The sequence below is a fragment of the Orycteropus afer genome, unplaced genomic scaffold, assembly GCF_000298275.1.
Source record: "Orycteropus afer afer isolate SDZICR_OR568_19922 unplaced genomic scaffold, OryAfe1.0 scaffold00229, whole genome shotgun sequence".
Taxonomy (NCBI): domain Eukaryota; kingdom Metazoa; phylum Chordata; class Mammalia; order Tubulidentata; family Orycteropodidae; genus Orycteropus; species Orycteropus afer.
Window position 1 is genome coordinate 4,398,803 of NW_006921816.1, and position 14,861 is coordinate 4,413,663.

Genomic DNA, 14,861 nt, shown 5'->3' on the forward strand with positions numbered 1-14,861 from the left:
AAGAGGTATCCATGAAACTGAGAAAAGAATGACATTAAGAAACAGTTCAGTGTTAAGCCAGACATTGATTCACTGTGTGAAAATGATGTTTGATGAAATGCTGATGGTATTTAACATTACAATGAAAATAAGATATGCCATCAAAGAATACCATATATTTTTTTGTGGGAGAATAAGAGTCTAAAACAGTGAGAGAAACATAGCAGAGGCTCAACATTTGTGGAATGAATAAAGCAAAAGGCCACATAACATGGAACAAGGAATTATCTTTAGTTTTGATGATTTCAGGTGTGTCCAACTAAAGAGGCCTTCAGTCTTAGGAGAAATCTAGGTTCTCAGGTAAGGTAAACTGAGAGGCATGTAATTCTTAGTGGAGTAAGATGGATCTAGTGAATGAGAGACATGAAGTGGTCAAAAAGCATGAGGCACTTTGGAAGGGCATTCTCACTGCTCCTCTGGTGAAGCTGACCTCCTGTTGGGGCCCTCGTTTCTGGGCAGGAAAAGGGAAGTGTATTAAAACTTATTTCTGGTGGTTGAGAGCAGAAGAAAGTTTCAGGACAAGATCATTGTGAGTGCTTGACATCACCATTACACCTTCTGGGTTGATTCGACAAGATGTTTCTAGCTTTTATGGTTTACGCTAAGTCATGCCATTTCATACGGGCAGAGATGTTTCTTTCCACTCCACTTGGACTTTGGTTCCCTTCCCACACAAGCTTAATCTCTGAAGATTTCTTTCTTTTTTGCCAGACATCATTTAAAAAGAATGTAAGTAGAAGACGGGTTTAAACATAAAACAAGCAAACAAACACTTGCTGACCAGGGTTAAGTCAAATCTAGCTTGTAATTCTTCAAAAGCTAGATGAAAATTCAGCACTGAACATGAACTACATGAGAGAGGTAAACTGGGGACTGGGGAGGACAGGGGGCTAACTGAATATGTGTATATGTGTGTGTGTGTGAGAGAGAGAGAGAAAGAGAGAGAATGAGGAGAGAGCGAGAGAGAGAGAGAGATACAGACAAATCCACAGACAGACAGACACAGAAACAGAAGGTTCACTGGCTTGAGGAATTTAAGAACTCAACCATTTGGGTTAGGTCTAATAAATAATGACCTAGCATTATTATGTCTCTTGGAGAAATAACTTCAGTTGTATACATTTCTTTGAAAGACAAAATCATTATGTAAAAATACATAGCATTACTTTCCTAACTACTGACCAAATGACCAAGCAATACTCACATCAACCGCTTATTTTAATGTCAAATGTTTATTTCTATGCCATAGTTGCCTCAGCACAATTTGTAAAAGGAAAGAATGAAAAAAAAAAAAAAGATTTATTTTTGTCAGGATATTTTCTCTGAAGTTTTAAAAAAAGAAATAAACACCTTGGTACCAGAATTAACCACTTCTCTTACATCATTCTAATAAGTTGCATCTAAATATTTTCCTTGCATGTCATTTTTTTAGGATGGAAAAATATCCACAGGAAAAAGAAAAAGTTTGGACTCATTAAAATAAACTTGGGATAGTCTTTGTCAGAGAATATATCTAGAACATCTTTGTTTTGGTACACTATATCTCTAATTGTCATATTCTTACTCTTTAATATAACAGGCATACTTTATTACATAAAACAAAGTGCACTGAAAATGAACAATGTTAGAAACAAACCGAAATTTGGTGTATCTTAAATATCCAGGTGATTAGATATTAGCTGAAGCGCCAGTATACAAATTTCATATCAATACAAATGCAACTCTCTTCTGTGATGAAAATGCACTTGGTAGCTTTGTTCTTTTGGCTTTAGCAGATAGGGGATCCAATACAACTGAAACAACCTGATAACAAATTGATTTTTTTTTTTTTTTCTCAATAAAAACGAATGCTCTGGTTTCATAACTGGCTCCCATATATTTGTGGAGTCAGAAGATGGCATTTGCTTTTTATAGATTTCTCTTGTCTGATTTGAGACACAAATCCACCAAGATTCTTACAGTGGAAGTAGGCACCACACCTTAGATCACAAGGCCGGAAGGAGCCTATTAAAGCAAATCTGTGATGTATGGTGGTGGGCCCAGCACCCAGAAGACGCCATGGTGGCTGTGCACGTAAATCCCTTCAGCAGACTCAGTGGAAGGATGAGAGTTATTTAAGTTCATGCACATTTTATTGAGTAATAATATAAAATGCTTTATCTTTTTCATTGTTACAAGTGCATGCTTTGATTGCCAACATTTCAGGAGTCAAATTACAAAGGCAAGGCTTTAGGCTGTAGTGAATTACTTGGGCACTTATACAATTGTTAAAAAATATGAATGGACTTTTGTTGTTGTTGTTTTCAGAATGAACCAGTTGTAACCCGTAACTGATATACAAAGGGAAAAAAGTGAAAAAAGTACATATTTTGTGGCACATGACAGAACAGAACAAAATAACTAAACCATTATGACATTAACAGTTACCATGCATTTAGAGTTTCACATGTAACTACAAACTTATTTAAATTTCACAAGGTTTGCTAAACATGCTAACCATCTATATGTGCACTGACAAGCTTATGTTAAAAACTTTTAAGAATACTCTCCCCTTTAGATTTTTTTCAAAGCTGTTTTGATTACAAAATTTCAAAGGCATTAAGCATTTTAGAATATAAAGTACGCCAGTATACATACATTTCCAGTATATGTCAGACCACTAAGCGCATTACAGTCCCATACAGGCCAATACAGCCATTTTTTTTTTCTTAAAAAACATGCATAGGCAGATTTTTTTTTTTTTTACAGAATATAGATGCTTTATCACTGTACTTAATATGGTGTCTTGTTCACTATACTTAAAAATGCACCACTCATAAATATTTAATTCAGCAAGCCACAACCAAGACTTGATTTTTCAACAACAAAAAAAAAAACCTCTAAACAGCAAAAAAAAAAATAAATGTAATTATTCCAGTTTTTTAAAACTTAAAGGAAAGAAAAGATATTCATTGCCAAATTAATAAGATAAGTGTTATGTGGAAAACAGGGCATTCAAGCACACTAAAGAAACCTGAGGTAAGCATAATCTGTACAAAATTAAACGGTCCTTTTTGGCATTTTAACAAATTTGCAACATTCTTTTTTTTTTTTTTTCTTTTTCTATTTTTTTAAGACTGCCTAATTCAGTTTATAGCCATTGTCTGACAAGAGTAGCAAAACATTATCAATAAATAGTCCTTATTTAGTTTGTACATCATTTTGTTAAAAATGTTTGATGTCATCCATTTTTAGTGCTGTGACTGTAAACGTACAATAGAGTATGAAATTAGACAAAGTTTTCATGTCCAGTAACATAATAAAAGGCCTTTCATTAACCTATCTAGAAGTCCCCAATGCAGTAGGAAAACATGTTCATTCCCCTAACATTGCAGTATATACTAGCATTAGCTTTCTTTTTTAAAAATTTTTTTTCCTATAAGCATTTTTAAAAGGCATCCCCATAGGAGGTGTTTAATCACCACCTCCACCAAAATATAGTTTCTTATCTTTCTCTTTTTCAATGATAGTGTGTAAACTGAATCCAATTCCTGGCCCCCAGAGCAAAAAAGCTACCATCTGAGGCAAGAACATCCAACTGCTGATATGCAGCAATCCCCACCATGCCCTGCAGCTCAAAAAAAAAAAAAAAAAAAGGTGAACAGGAAGTGGTCACTGAATATTGCTGCTATTACTGCCATTGCTGTCCGTGCCGTTAGTCTCTGAAGCAAGAGCCTTGTTGATGGAGTTAAGGTTGGCATCAGAGGGCATGGCATCTCTGCGAGGTGGCATCCTCTCATTAATTCGGTCTAAGCCCTTGGCCTCCTCGAAGCTTGTGATCTTATGTTGTGGTGAAAATCCTTTTATAGCTAAATAGAAAATCATTTAAAAAGAGAAATACAGTTAGTCAGATGAAAACAAAGAGCACAGTTGTTCCATCTGGTGATGTTAGAGATTTCGCAGTGAGAGAGGGAATCCTTTAGTAGAGAACAAAGTGACGGGACCTGAACACAACACAACAGACTCCTTACCATACTCGAAGATAACCAAAAGGTTTGAAAACAGCCAATGTCTCTTGCCAACCAAAATGTCCTCTTGAAGTTATCAAGGTGTAAACATTTCTCTTGTCCTCACAAAAGTTTAGGTTAAAGAAATCTGAAGTGGATATGCAAGGAGAAAAGTTGCTACCAGGTACAGGTCTCTAGACCCAGCATCAACTGCTCATATTATTAGCATGATTAGTGCATCAAATACCCTAAGCTAGATAGATGTTGACATATCCCTGCTTTTATTATTTTATTGTGTTAGTATTGGCAAATTCAGTGGAATTACTGGGTGTGCTATACCTAAATATCCAGTAGAGAGCTTAGAGAGGAGCTTTAAGGAATAAACCTGGGGTATTTCCATGCCATCTCAGAATCTCAGAAAGACTTCTCCTCAAACAACTCAATGGTGACACAAATTTTTTTTTTTAAAAAAAAGAACGAAAGAAATTATAAACCATACTTTCCACTCAATTTTAGAACTGTGTCGAATGGATGACAAGGTAAGAGAAAATCAGAAAAATCAAGGTCAGATTACTAAGTAGATAAGCTTTGTCTGCTCTTCAGCAGCGAACAGGCCAAACCGATGTTCATCTGGTATCCATTACTGCCTACAGAGCAAAGAAAACTATTTCTTAGTAGATCAATGTACACGTAAGTTCTAATTAAAGAATAACAAGAGAAAAATGCCTTTCACAATTTTTAGCAAAAACAAATCAGACTGGTTTTGGCCCTATTCAGTTAAAACATGGAATTCTCAAAGTGAGAGTCATGATAGTTGACTGGTTTTCAGTAACCCTTAGTGTGCCATAGGGATAGACAAGGCATGTGTGTAAGAAACTGTTGGTTTCTTGAATGGGTGCACCAACTAGTGAGATGGAAATAAAAATACTTAAATGCAGAATCAATGACAACAGTTTGCTTTACTCTTTGTGATGTGTAAGTTGGATACTTAAAGGCCAATCACCAATGCTGAAGTGGGCTGCCTCACCATGGCCGATAAGGGCAATTTCATGGTACCTTTAATCTCCCCAATCTTATTTGGGAAAAAAAGGAAAACAATTTCAAGTTGAAACTTTGCCAGCTGCCCCTACACAAATGTGCAGCATCTTTCATTAGTATGGATGAGATCCTTAAAAGATACAGTTATCTCAAAACTCATTAATATGAGATATTATTACCCCTCTTTATTTTAAATGTTAGCATAATGGTGATTAGTCAACTATGAGAGGAAGAAGATGGGGGAATGAGGAAAGACCAAGGCCCAAAGCAAAGCTTTTTAATTCTTCTTTAATTTCATTATCAATTGCAAAGAACCAGAGCTATCTAATGAGCACCCACCCTGAAAACTAAATTAATGATTTTGAGGGAGAAAAAAATGGCATTAAGTGGACTTTATTCTTTTTCTAAATGACTATATGATTTCATTACAATTAGTAATTATACAGCCTTTTGTATTCAGTATAATTTATGTAGAAGCAATTTTATTGATTTAAATGGTAAAAGTTGAATCTCTGAGGTTTAAAAGCCAATAGGTGGGGGTTTACAAGTTAAAACTCTAGCTAGAGTAATGCATGTTTCCAGAATGGGGCTCCATTTCCAATCAGTTTTTGTCTATCCTGGTATGGAAGAATGTGCTCTGCTGTAGTTGCTGGTCAGACAATGGGTATTAGCAATTTACATTGGTAGTATACTTAACACAACACAGAGTCACAGAACCACAGAAAACAGCCAAACTATCAACAAGAATGCACACTGCAGATTAGAATTTGCCAAGAGGAACAGAGAATTCCCACATAAATAGCAGTTTACTCACTGCTATTTAGGAAGCAGTTGTATTTTCTCTTACAGTGCTGTCATTTCCTCTACCGTATCCAATCATGTACAAATTGGGAAAGTCTAAAGTGGCATTTTTCACATTATACCAAGGGACCATACATACACAATTTTGGGGAAAATAAGTTATCTTGCAAGAACAAAATACAACTGAAGACTTTTGTTTTAAAGGGGAACTTCAAATTATTCTTTTTAAAATTTCCAAAAGTATATATTATATAAGGTATATATAATACTAAAATCTATTTTGATATACAGTTCTCATAACTATGTATTTAAAAAACACTCAATTAAAAAGTAATGACCAAGGGGTCAACTTTATTGTCCTTGAGCAGTACTAGGACATAGTCAGTGATGGACATATCTTGATTTCCCCTGCAGGACCTAGTACAGTGCCTGGCCCAAAGCAGGCACTCAGTAAACACGAATAGATTGACTGACTATTTGATATTCACTATTCTTGTTACCGGCCACTTCCACAGCCACTAGATATGTTTTTTTTTAACTCTTTACAGTATTTTGCTTATACTAATTGTTCTACAAATGCCAGGAGGTTAAGATTTGACAAGACTAGCAGAACTGTTCATCTCAGACACATGTGTCTCATGCTGGACTATATATTTTAGAGACATAAATTAATGCTGAACTACAACCAAGCACTATACAAATGAGCTTTTTTCTTTTTCTTTTTTTTTTTACTAGACACTTCTGAAAACTAGAATTAATAAAGCTGTTTTTATTCTCTCCTTTTCAGTGCTGACTGAAAGTGGTTCAGCTCAATAATTTTTTTTCACATTATTTGTCAAAACAGCTGCCATAACCCCCACCCCACATCATTCAAGATATATAATCCTTTTGTTTTCTGTGATTATATTAGGTTCATTGTATACAAAGTCAAACATAGCTTTAAGGGAAAAAAATAAACAAACAAACAAACCATAAAAGGACATTTTCCCCTTTAAAGCAAGAACATTTTGGTTAATACTGAGCCACAACTGTTAGCCCAACACCCACACACTCTGTACAAGCTACAGCAAAAAAAAAAAAAAAAAAAAAAGAAAGAAAGAAAAAAATAAAAAAAGAAAGGATAGAAAAAATAATACACCCAGCAGAGCCCTTATCTGTTGTAGGTACAACAGAAAGGGGACTGGCCAATTTACCTTCATCAGCCTCAATAGCCTCAACAGTAGCTGAAGAGAAGAAAGGGGGTGCAAAATGAATGAGAAAAATGAGCAGAGGATTTTTAACTCTAAGAACAAATCAGTGACGATCAAAGGAGCTAAGAGAAATAATGTTTCTGTAAGTGCTGGATTCTGGCACAGACAACAAAACAGAAATTCTTTAAAAAGAAAGAAAAAACAAAAAAAATAATAAGTTTAATTAATGAGCTGGATATATCTACCTGAGTTGCTTTGTTTTTTGTTCACTAAATAGAAGATAACACAATTAATCCTTTAGAAAAAGATTCAGGAAAGTTTTCTTTCACTTGGATTGAAAGGATAAAGGCCCAGCTAAATAAAAAATGTGCATCTGACCCACATACTATAAACTATTGCTGTGCTTGACGATTCAGAGTTTAAAAATTCCAAGCAAAATGGCAGGACTTGAAGTGGTGCCACAATGTCAATGGGATAATTCACATTGTTTAATATTAAAGAGCATTACATCCTAATACAATGGAAAAGCAGAGGGTGAAAATTTAGAGGAAGAATAAAATCCATGTGCCTGAGTTGAAAATGCATATGTTTCTTTAAAAACGAGGACCAAGTATGATTAAATCTGTGTACTTTGGTCATGTTATCAGGAGGGACCAATCCTTGGAGAGGGATATCATGCTTGGTAAAGTGGAGGGTTAGCAAAAAAGGGGAAAAGGGAAGACCCTCAACTAGATGGACTGACACAGTGGCTAGGACAATGTGCTCAAGTATAGCAACGACTTTGAGGCTGGCGCAGGAGTGGGCAGTGTTTGGTTCTGTTGTTGCTATGAGTCAGAATTGACTCCATGGCACCTAACAAGAACAAAAAAAAGGTGGGGGTAAGGAAGTGGAGCGACAAGGGAGAAAGGGAAAATAGAGCCTGATTTTCTTTTTTTTTTTTTTTGGCCAGGAAAACCCAATTTAAAATTAGATTTATTTTCTTTATTGGGATATCATTTTTGGAAACAAAATTCTTGAAATGTTACAAATCAAGTTTTAATGTGCCAGTAGCACATAAATTCTATTAGCATTTAAAAAAATAAACCAAAACCAAATTCACAGTGACCCCTATTGGGTATCCAAAGCTGTAAATGTTTACGGAAGCAGACTGCCTCATCATTCTTCTGTGGAGTGACTGGTGGGTCCAAACCGCTGACCTTTCTGGTTAGCAGCCAAATGCCTTAACCACTACACCACCACAGCTCCTTATTTTAAAGAATAGGCAGCCAAAATAATGAAACTTCAGCATCAGAAATTTAAAAGCCCATTGCTTTATCAGCAATTTTTATAATAAGGGCTATACTCTGACTATATAGCTATATGTTCTTAAGGCTAGTTGCTATTTCCTTAATTAACTAGAACACACTTCTCTGTGGATCAAAAATTTTTAATATTAAAAGTCTACCCCCTGACTTCTATTTGCATTTTTCTTATAATTTAAAGTTTAAAACTAGAGCAAATGCCAAATGTACACTACAACTTAATTACAGTGCATTCTAGACTCTCACTCTAGAAATATAGAACAGTTTTCTATGGAGAAGAGCTAAATAAGCAAAGCTTTAAGTAGTTTCTCCTTTTGCACAAATTGATTGGAATAAGACAATAAATTTTAATGTTGTGGTAATGGATGTAGTTTACAATAGCTAATAGTTGTGGTAATGTATGTAGTTTACTAAGCTTTCACATTACCAGGACTAACAAAGATACAACCCAGATGTCTTTTACGTGTGTTTGTGTGAAATCAACAGAAAATAATGCAAACCAATGTATTTAAAATAAATTAAAAGAAAAGAAAAATAATCTAAGTTAAAAATACAGGAGAAAATCTGAAATTAAACAAAGCATTGTAGTAACTTAAGTAACTTAAGTTTAAAAGTAAAGTAAAACTTCTGGAACCATACCAGCACTGATATACTAATTAGGTACTGTCCACTACTGAATGTATCCATCTAAAGTAAACGTAACTACAGTTTCTGAAAGCACACTTCTTGTACCTTAAAGTGTGCTTATCAGAAACTATGCAGATTTCAGTCAACTAGGTATATGTGTGTTTTGTGCGTATAAATGATCCATTTATGCTAATATTTTAGTAAGTTTACTTTTGTGGGAAAAGTTTTGTGTTTTTGAAAGTTATTAAAGTAAGTTTTAGTTATTAAAGGGTAATTTACTTCAATCATATCATATGTTTTCCTATATTCATTTTAAATTTTTTGTTTTTTTGTGGAAACTGAATTGACTTTGGAATAAATTCATATAAAAATAAAGAAAATTATAGTGACACTGCTGGATTGCGATCACTCAGCAGTATCATACACAGGTTGAATACTGCTCCTTATGTAGAAGGGATGTATCTAAACAATGTAACCACAAGAATACCTGAATTGTCTAGATCAAAGGACAGGGATAGAAAAGAAAATACAAAAACATTCAGGGAAATATACAGAAAAATAAGTAAGAGGCTGAGATTGTATTGGAATTAGCACATTTTTGTCTGAATTTTTTTTCTGTTAAAATCTAATCTGATAGATAAATTTCCATAAAGCATTGGTAAAATGGAATTCTACCATTAATATTAGCAAAAACAGATAACAGAACAGTAAGAGTATATAGAGACTGTGCACTACAGTGTAGTAGCCACTAGCCGTACGTGGCTATTTAAATGAATGGAAACTAAATAAAATTAAAAATTTAGTTTTATAAATATATTTCATGTGCTCAATAATCATATAATGCCAGTAGCTATTCACTGTACAGCACAGATACAGAAGTTTCCATTATTACAGTAAGTTTTATTGGGCAGAAAATTTTAATATGAAATCTGTATCTTAATGGAAATGTTATTCTTTTTCAAAAAGAAAGGTAGTTAATTCAGTCTCCTATGTTCTGAATTGATAAATGAAAGAAAAGAGACATATGATTCCTAATTTTTATTCAAGTAGATAATGAAATTATCCTCTTTGCATTTTTATTCTTTTCTCCACTAAAATGTAGACATATGGGTATGTATTAGTTCGTGTACAGAGGTGTGTATATGTCTGTTTGCAAGTGTGTGTATTTCATCAATAATATAAGACTATTTAGTTAAAATCTAATTTAAAAATTGTTTTTAGCAGGTGATTAGATCAACCTGGCCAAACAAATTGCGCATGTAGACTTGACTTATAGCTAGGTAGGTCTGAATATGTGGTTAATGAATAAATTGGGAGAGAAGTAGTGAGGTAAAGATTATATTCTAGTGAGTGAAGAAGCCATTATGTTGGATGTGATAGGTCAAACTGATGTGGGATTTCAGCCCTTCTTCTAACTGAGAAGAACGGAAGACCAACACCAAGCTCACGTGAATGAGTAAATCAGCGCTCTAATAGCAAGGTTGCCCAAGGTTTTCCAGGCACACAGTCACACCAATGGGCCTGCTTACCGCTTTGCAGGGTTTGCTTCCCTCCAGAAAGCACTCCGCTGGGGAGCATGCCAGTAGGGGTCAAGCCTTTCAGTGTCAGCACACTCTCACTCTCTTCTCTGGAAAAAGGCACAATAAAAAGGACTTTAACTTTTTATTTCCTTTTATAAAAAAGAAAGGACTCAAAAGAAAAAAAAAACACACATATGAATTCTTGCTTACCTTCATTTTGGTTCTCTGGATTTTTTTTTTTTTTAAACTTAAAACATACTATACTTTTACACATTTATAAAAGTAATGTCACATAAAAGGACTGCCATGACGAAATCTACAAGACTAACTGTGATGGTATGGTCTCTTCCAAATTTTAAAGACAAAAAACAATTCTGATTTTTAATCAGGCCTCATAGTATAAAGTGTTTGCTGTGCTTCGTCCTCATCTGTGACACCAATAAATACATTAAAAAGGAGGCAAGGAGAGTACTGATGTAAGCTTTCCAGTCAAGGTTCAGCAAATACAAGTAGAATCAATTGGATTTAAGAGGAAAAACCAGAGGGCATGTGGAGATGAAAAACCAAAACAAAGACAAAAACTCAGTCTATGGATTTAGGAACCAAAAATTACATTCAGGGGATTGTTCAGGAATTTTGACATTACATAATAAACATGGAAAATAATGGCAACAGAAATAAACTGCCTCATCTTCCTCCCAAAGAGAAGCAGGTGGGTTTGAACTGCTGACCTTCTGGTTAGCAGCTGAGTGTTTTACCTACTACACCACCAGAGCCCTTTAAAACAGCTTTACTGAGATATAATTCACATAGCATACAATTCACCCACCTAAAACACAAACTTCAATGGTTTATAATATTCCCAGAGTTGTGATATATATGTGATTAAATAAGGTATCTTTAAACAGAAACACCTTGTTGATCAGAGTAGAACCATGTTCCACTGGGACCATTCCCTGGAGAAGGATGTCATGCTTGGTAGGGTGGAGGGTTGATGAAAGAGGGGGAGGCCTTCAACGAGATGGATTGATACGGTGGCTGCAATGATGAGCTCAAGTATAGCAGGGATTGTGGGGCTGGTGCAGGATCGGGCGGTGTTTCGTTCTACTGTGCATGGGGTCGCTATGAGTCGGAAACTACTCGACGGCACTTAACAACAACAACAACAAAGTTGTGCAACCATCACCACAATCTATTTAAGAATATTTTTGCCACCTCAAAAAGAAACCTATATCCATTAGAAGTCACTCCCCATTCCCCTCCATCCATAGGCAACCAGTAATCCTCTTTCTGTTGGGAAAGATTTGCCTATTCTACATATTTCATATACAGTTGATCCTCATGATTCATGGATTCTTTATTTGCAAATTCAGCTATTCACTAGAATTTGTTTGCAGTCCAAACCTCAATACTAGTGACAATTTCAAGGTCAATCTGTGGAAATGTATAGACTGGTGGGAAATCTGAGTCCCTGACACACATGTTACCAGCTGAGGCAGAATAAAACGTCATACTTTCTTGTTTCAGCTGTCAAACTGGAAACAAGTGTCCTTTATGCAATCTATTTAGAGCCACATTTCCCACATTTTTGTACCTTTTTAAATTTTTAATTTTTTTTGATGATGTCACTGCTTAAAATAGCCCCCAAGCATAGTGCTGAAGTACCATCTAGTGTTCCTAAGCAAAAGAAGGCTGAGATGTGCCTTACAGAGAAAGCACCTTTTAGATAAACATAGTTTAATCATGAATTATAGTGCTATTGCTCATAAGTTGAATGTTAATGAATCAATTATATATATATATATATATATATACATATATACATATATTAAATAAGGTATCTTTAAACAGAAACACATATAAAACAAAGTTATATATTGACTGATAAAAATGCTGTGACCAGAGACATGTAGGAACTTAATCTTGTATTTCTCCTGGGAGCAAGGGTTCCAAATTCAGTAATTCAGTGCCTGGAGTGACTTTATAGAACATAACTATGCTGTGATTAATGAGAATTCTCTATAATTGGGATCATTTGTGGTCTTTTTCTGGCTTCTCTGGCTTACCGCCATCATCTCTGCTTGGATTACTGCAGTAGTTTTAACTGGTCTCTTGGTTATACCTTTGCCATGTTCTTTATTCCCTCCTCCCACATCTATTCTCAGTGCAGGAGACAGGCTGAGACTTTTAACACTTCTGCCACGTCTGCACTTCTCTATTCAAAACTCTCTAACAGCTTCCTTTCTCATTAAGGATGAAAGGCAAAATATTTTCAAGGTCCTAAACCAGTGAACCAGTTGCTGTCAAGTTGATTCTGACTAATTGCAACACCATGTTGATCAGAGTAGAACCATGTTCCACTGGGATTTTAATGGCTGATTTCTAGGAAGTAGGTCACCCAGCCTTCCTTCTGAGGCACCACTGGGTGGACTTGAGCCCCCCACCTTTTGGCTCGCAGCTGCTGACTGTTTGCACTACCCAGGGACTCCTTACAAGATCTTACAAGGCCTACAAAACACTAAGCCCAGTCCACACTCTCACTTAGCATCTCTCAAACTATACTGCCTACCAGAGTCCACTTTCCTGACCCACCCTGTCCATTCCCACCTCAGGACACTACACTTGTTTTTCTTCTGTCATCTTACTCTTCCCCCAGTATTTACGTGGCTCATTCTCTCTCTGCCTTCTAATCTCTGCTCAAATTTCACCTTCTAAGTGAGGAAACTATTTAAAATAACATTCACTTTGTTGGTTACCAGGGATAGGAGGGAAGAGGAGGGACAATCTCAGACTATCTGGGGGTCACATGTTGATTTGGGTGAGGGGAGGAATGGTATGGACAGAGTCTGTAACCAGCATGGGGAAAGGAAAGACACTGAAATGTACACAAAAGATACAGAGAACAGAGGCAAATACTATTACATACACACACACAAAATAACATTCACCTCCTTTGCTCCCTGTCTTCCTTGTTTATGTTTTACCCAAAGCACTTATCACCATCTGAAAATCCATACAGTTTGTTTAGTTACATATTTTTCATCTCCATTGTCTACCACATTCTACTCTAGCTAGGCAAGCTTCATGACAACACAGATTTCTGTCTCTTCTGTGGGTTCATCCCTTCACTTGCAAGTATGTAAAATTAGAAAAATACCTGATACATAGTCAACAAACAATATTTACTAAAAGAATGAGTGAAAGAAAAACAGAGTGGCAGTATTAAATACTTTAGATTTCAGTATCCTTTACTTCAGAGTTTACTTTAAAAATACTAGGTTCGAGATGGTCAATTAATCATTGTTTATTTTCATGCAGGTATTCTGACCTTTTCAGATTTTTGCCGTCACACCATATAGATAACATAAGAAAGAAACATCTTGAATGTGGTTTTGGAAAAATTGGGAGTATCTCAAAAGATATGAACAAATTCTTCCTTTACATTCAAATACAGAATTTGGGTTTAATGTCATGAGTGATTAGAATTCCTGTATATAGAATACTGCCATTAAGTCTCATAGTAAACACGGGACTGGTCAAACAAAACAAAAACGAAAACCTGTAACGTTTGGGCAAAATAAATGGAATTACTATTTAGACCTATGAAAATTTGCTGGTAATTAGGAATTTTTTTTTTTTTTTTTTTAAATCTTCAAAATTTCTGTACCAGCAGTAGAAATATATATTTTGGAAGATCACAGTTTGGGATAATTCTCACTTTGGCTAAGATCCAACTCATATAGCCTAGAGTAAGTTGCTTAACTTTTCTGAACTTCAGTTTCCTCAGTTTGAAGATTAAATAACATACTGTATATAAAAAGCCTAGCACAGAATATGGTCATTTTCCTTCCTTGCCCCTTTTTCTCTAAACCATATTCCTTACCCCTCACTCTGTCTGCCACTCTTGCCTCACACAGAAGCCATGCTCTCAAGGGTTTCTGGTAGCAACTTCATTTTTCAATTCTAATAATCTCTACTGAGTTTTCATTCAACAGAGCATCTCTGCAGTATTTGCCACTAATGGCCATGTCTTCCTTCTTGAAAGACTTTGCGTCAACGTTTTATGACACTTTATTTGCTGGTCTTCCTTGCTCTTCTCTCATATCCCCTTCTCAGAACTTCCACTGTTTTTTCATCTGTCTCTATACCTATGCTTTCTAATATGCTACCCACCAGCCACATGTGGTTCTTAATCACATTTGAAACATGGCTGGTCTGAGTTGACATGTACTATAAGTATGAAATATACACCATATTTTTAATACTTAATACAAAAATAAGAATGAAAAATATCTCTATAGTAAATTTTCTATTGATTATATGTTAAAATGATAACATGTTAAAATGATAACACTCTGG

At 35.3% G+C, this 14,861-nt stretch overlaps 1 protein-coding gene across 1 annotated transcript in view; it reads right to left on the bottom strand.

Moving 5' to 3' along the window:
* Positions 1–3,690: 3,690 nt before the first annotated feature.
* PPP3CA (protein phosphatase 3 catalytic subunit alpha) overlaps positions 3,691–14,861 on the bottom strand; it is a gene marked incomplete at its 5' end in the record, with an annotated part of 243,798 nt that continues 232,627 nt past the window's right edge. Inside the window, 3 exons of the mRNA XM_007948861.2 lie at positions 3,691–3,887; positions 7,058–7,087; positions 10,512–10,609. Coding sequence (XP_007947052.2) covers positions 3,691–3,887; positions 7,058–7,087; positions 10,512–10,609 — 325 coding nt within the window. The remainder of the gene's footprint in view (positions 3,888–7,057; positions 7,088–10,511; positions 10,610–14,861) is intronic.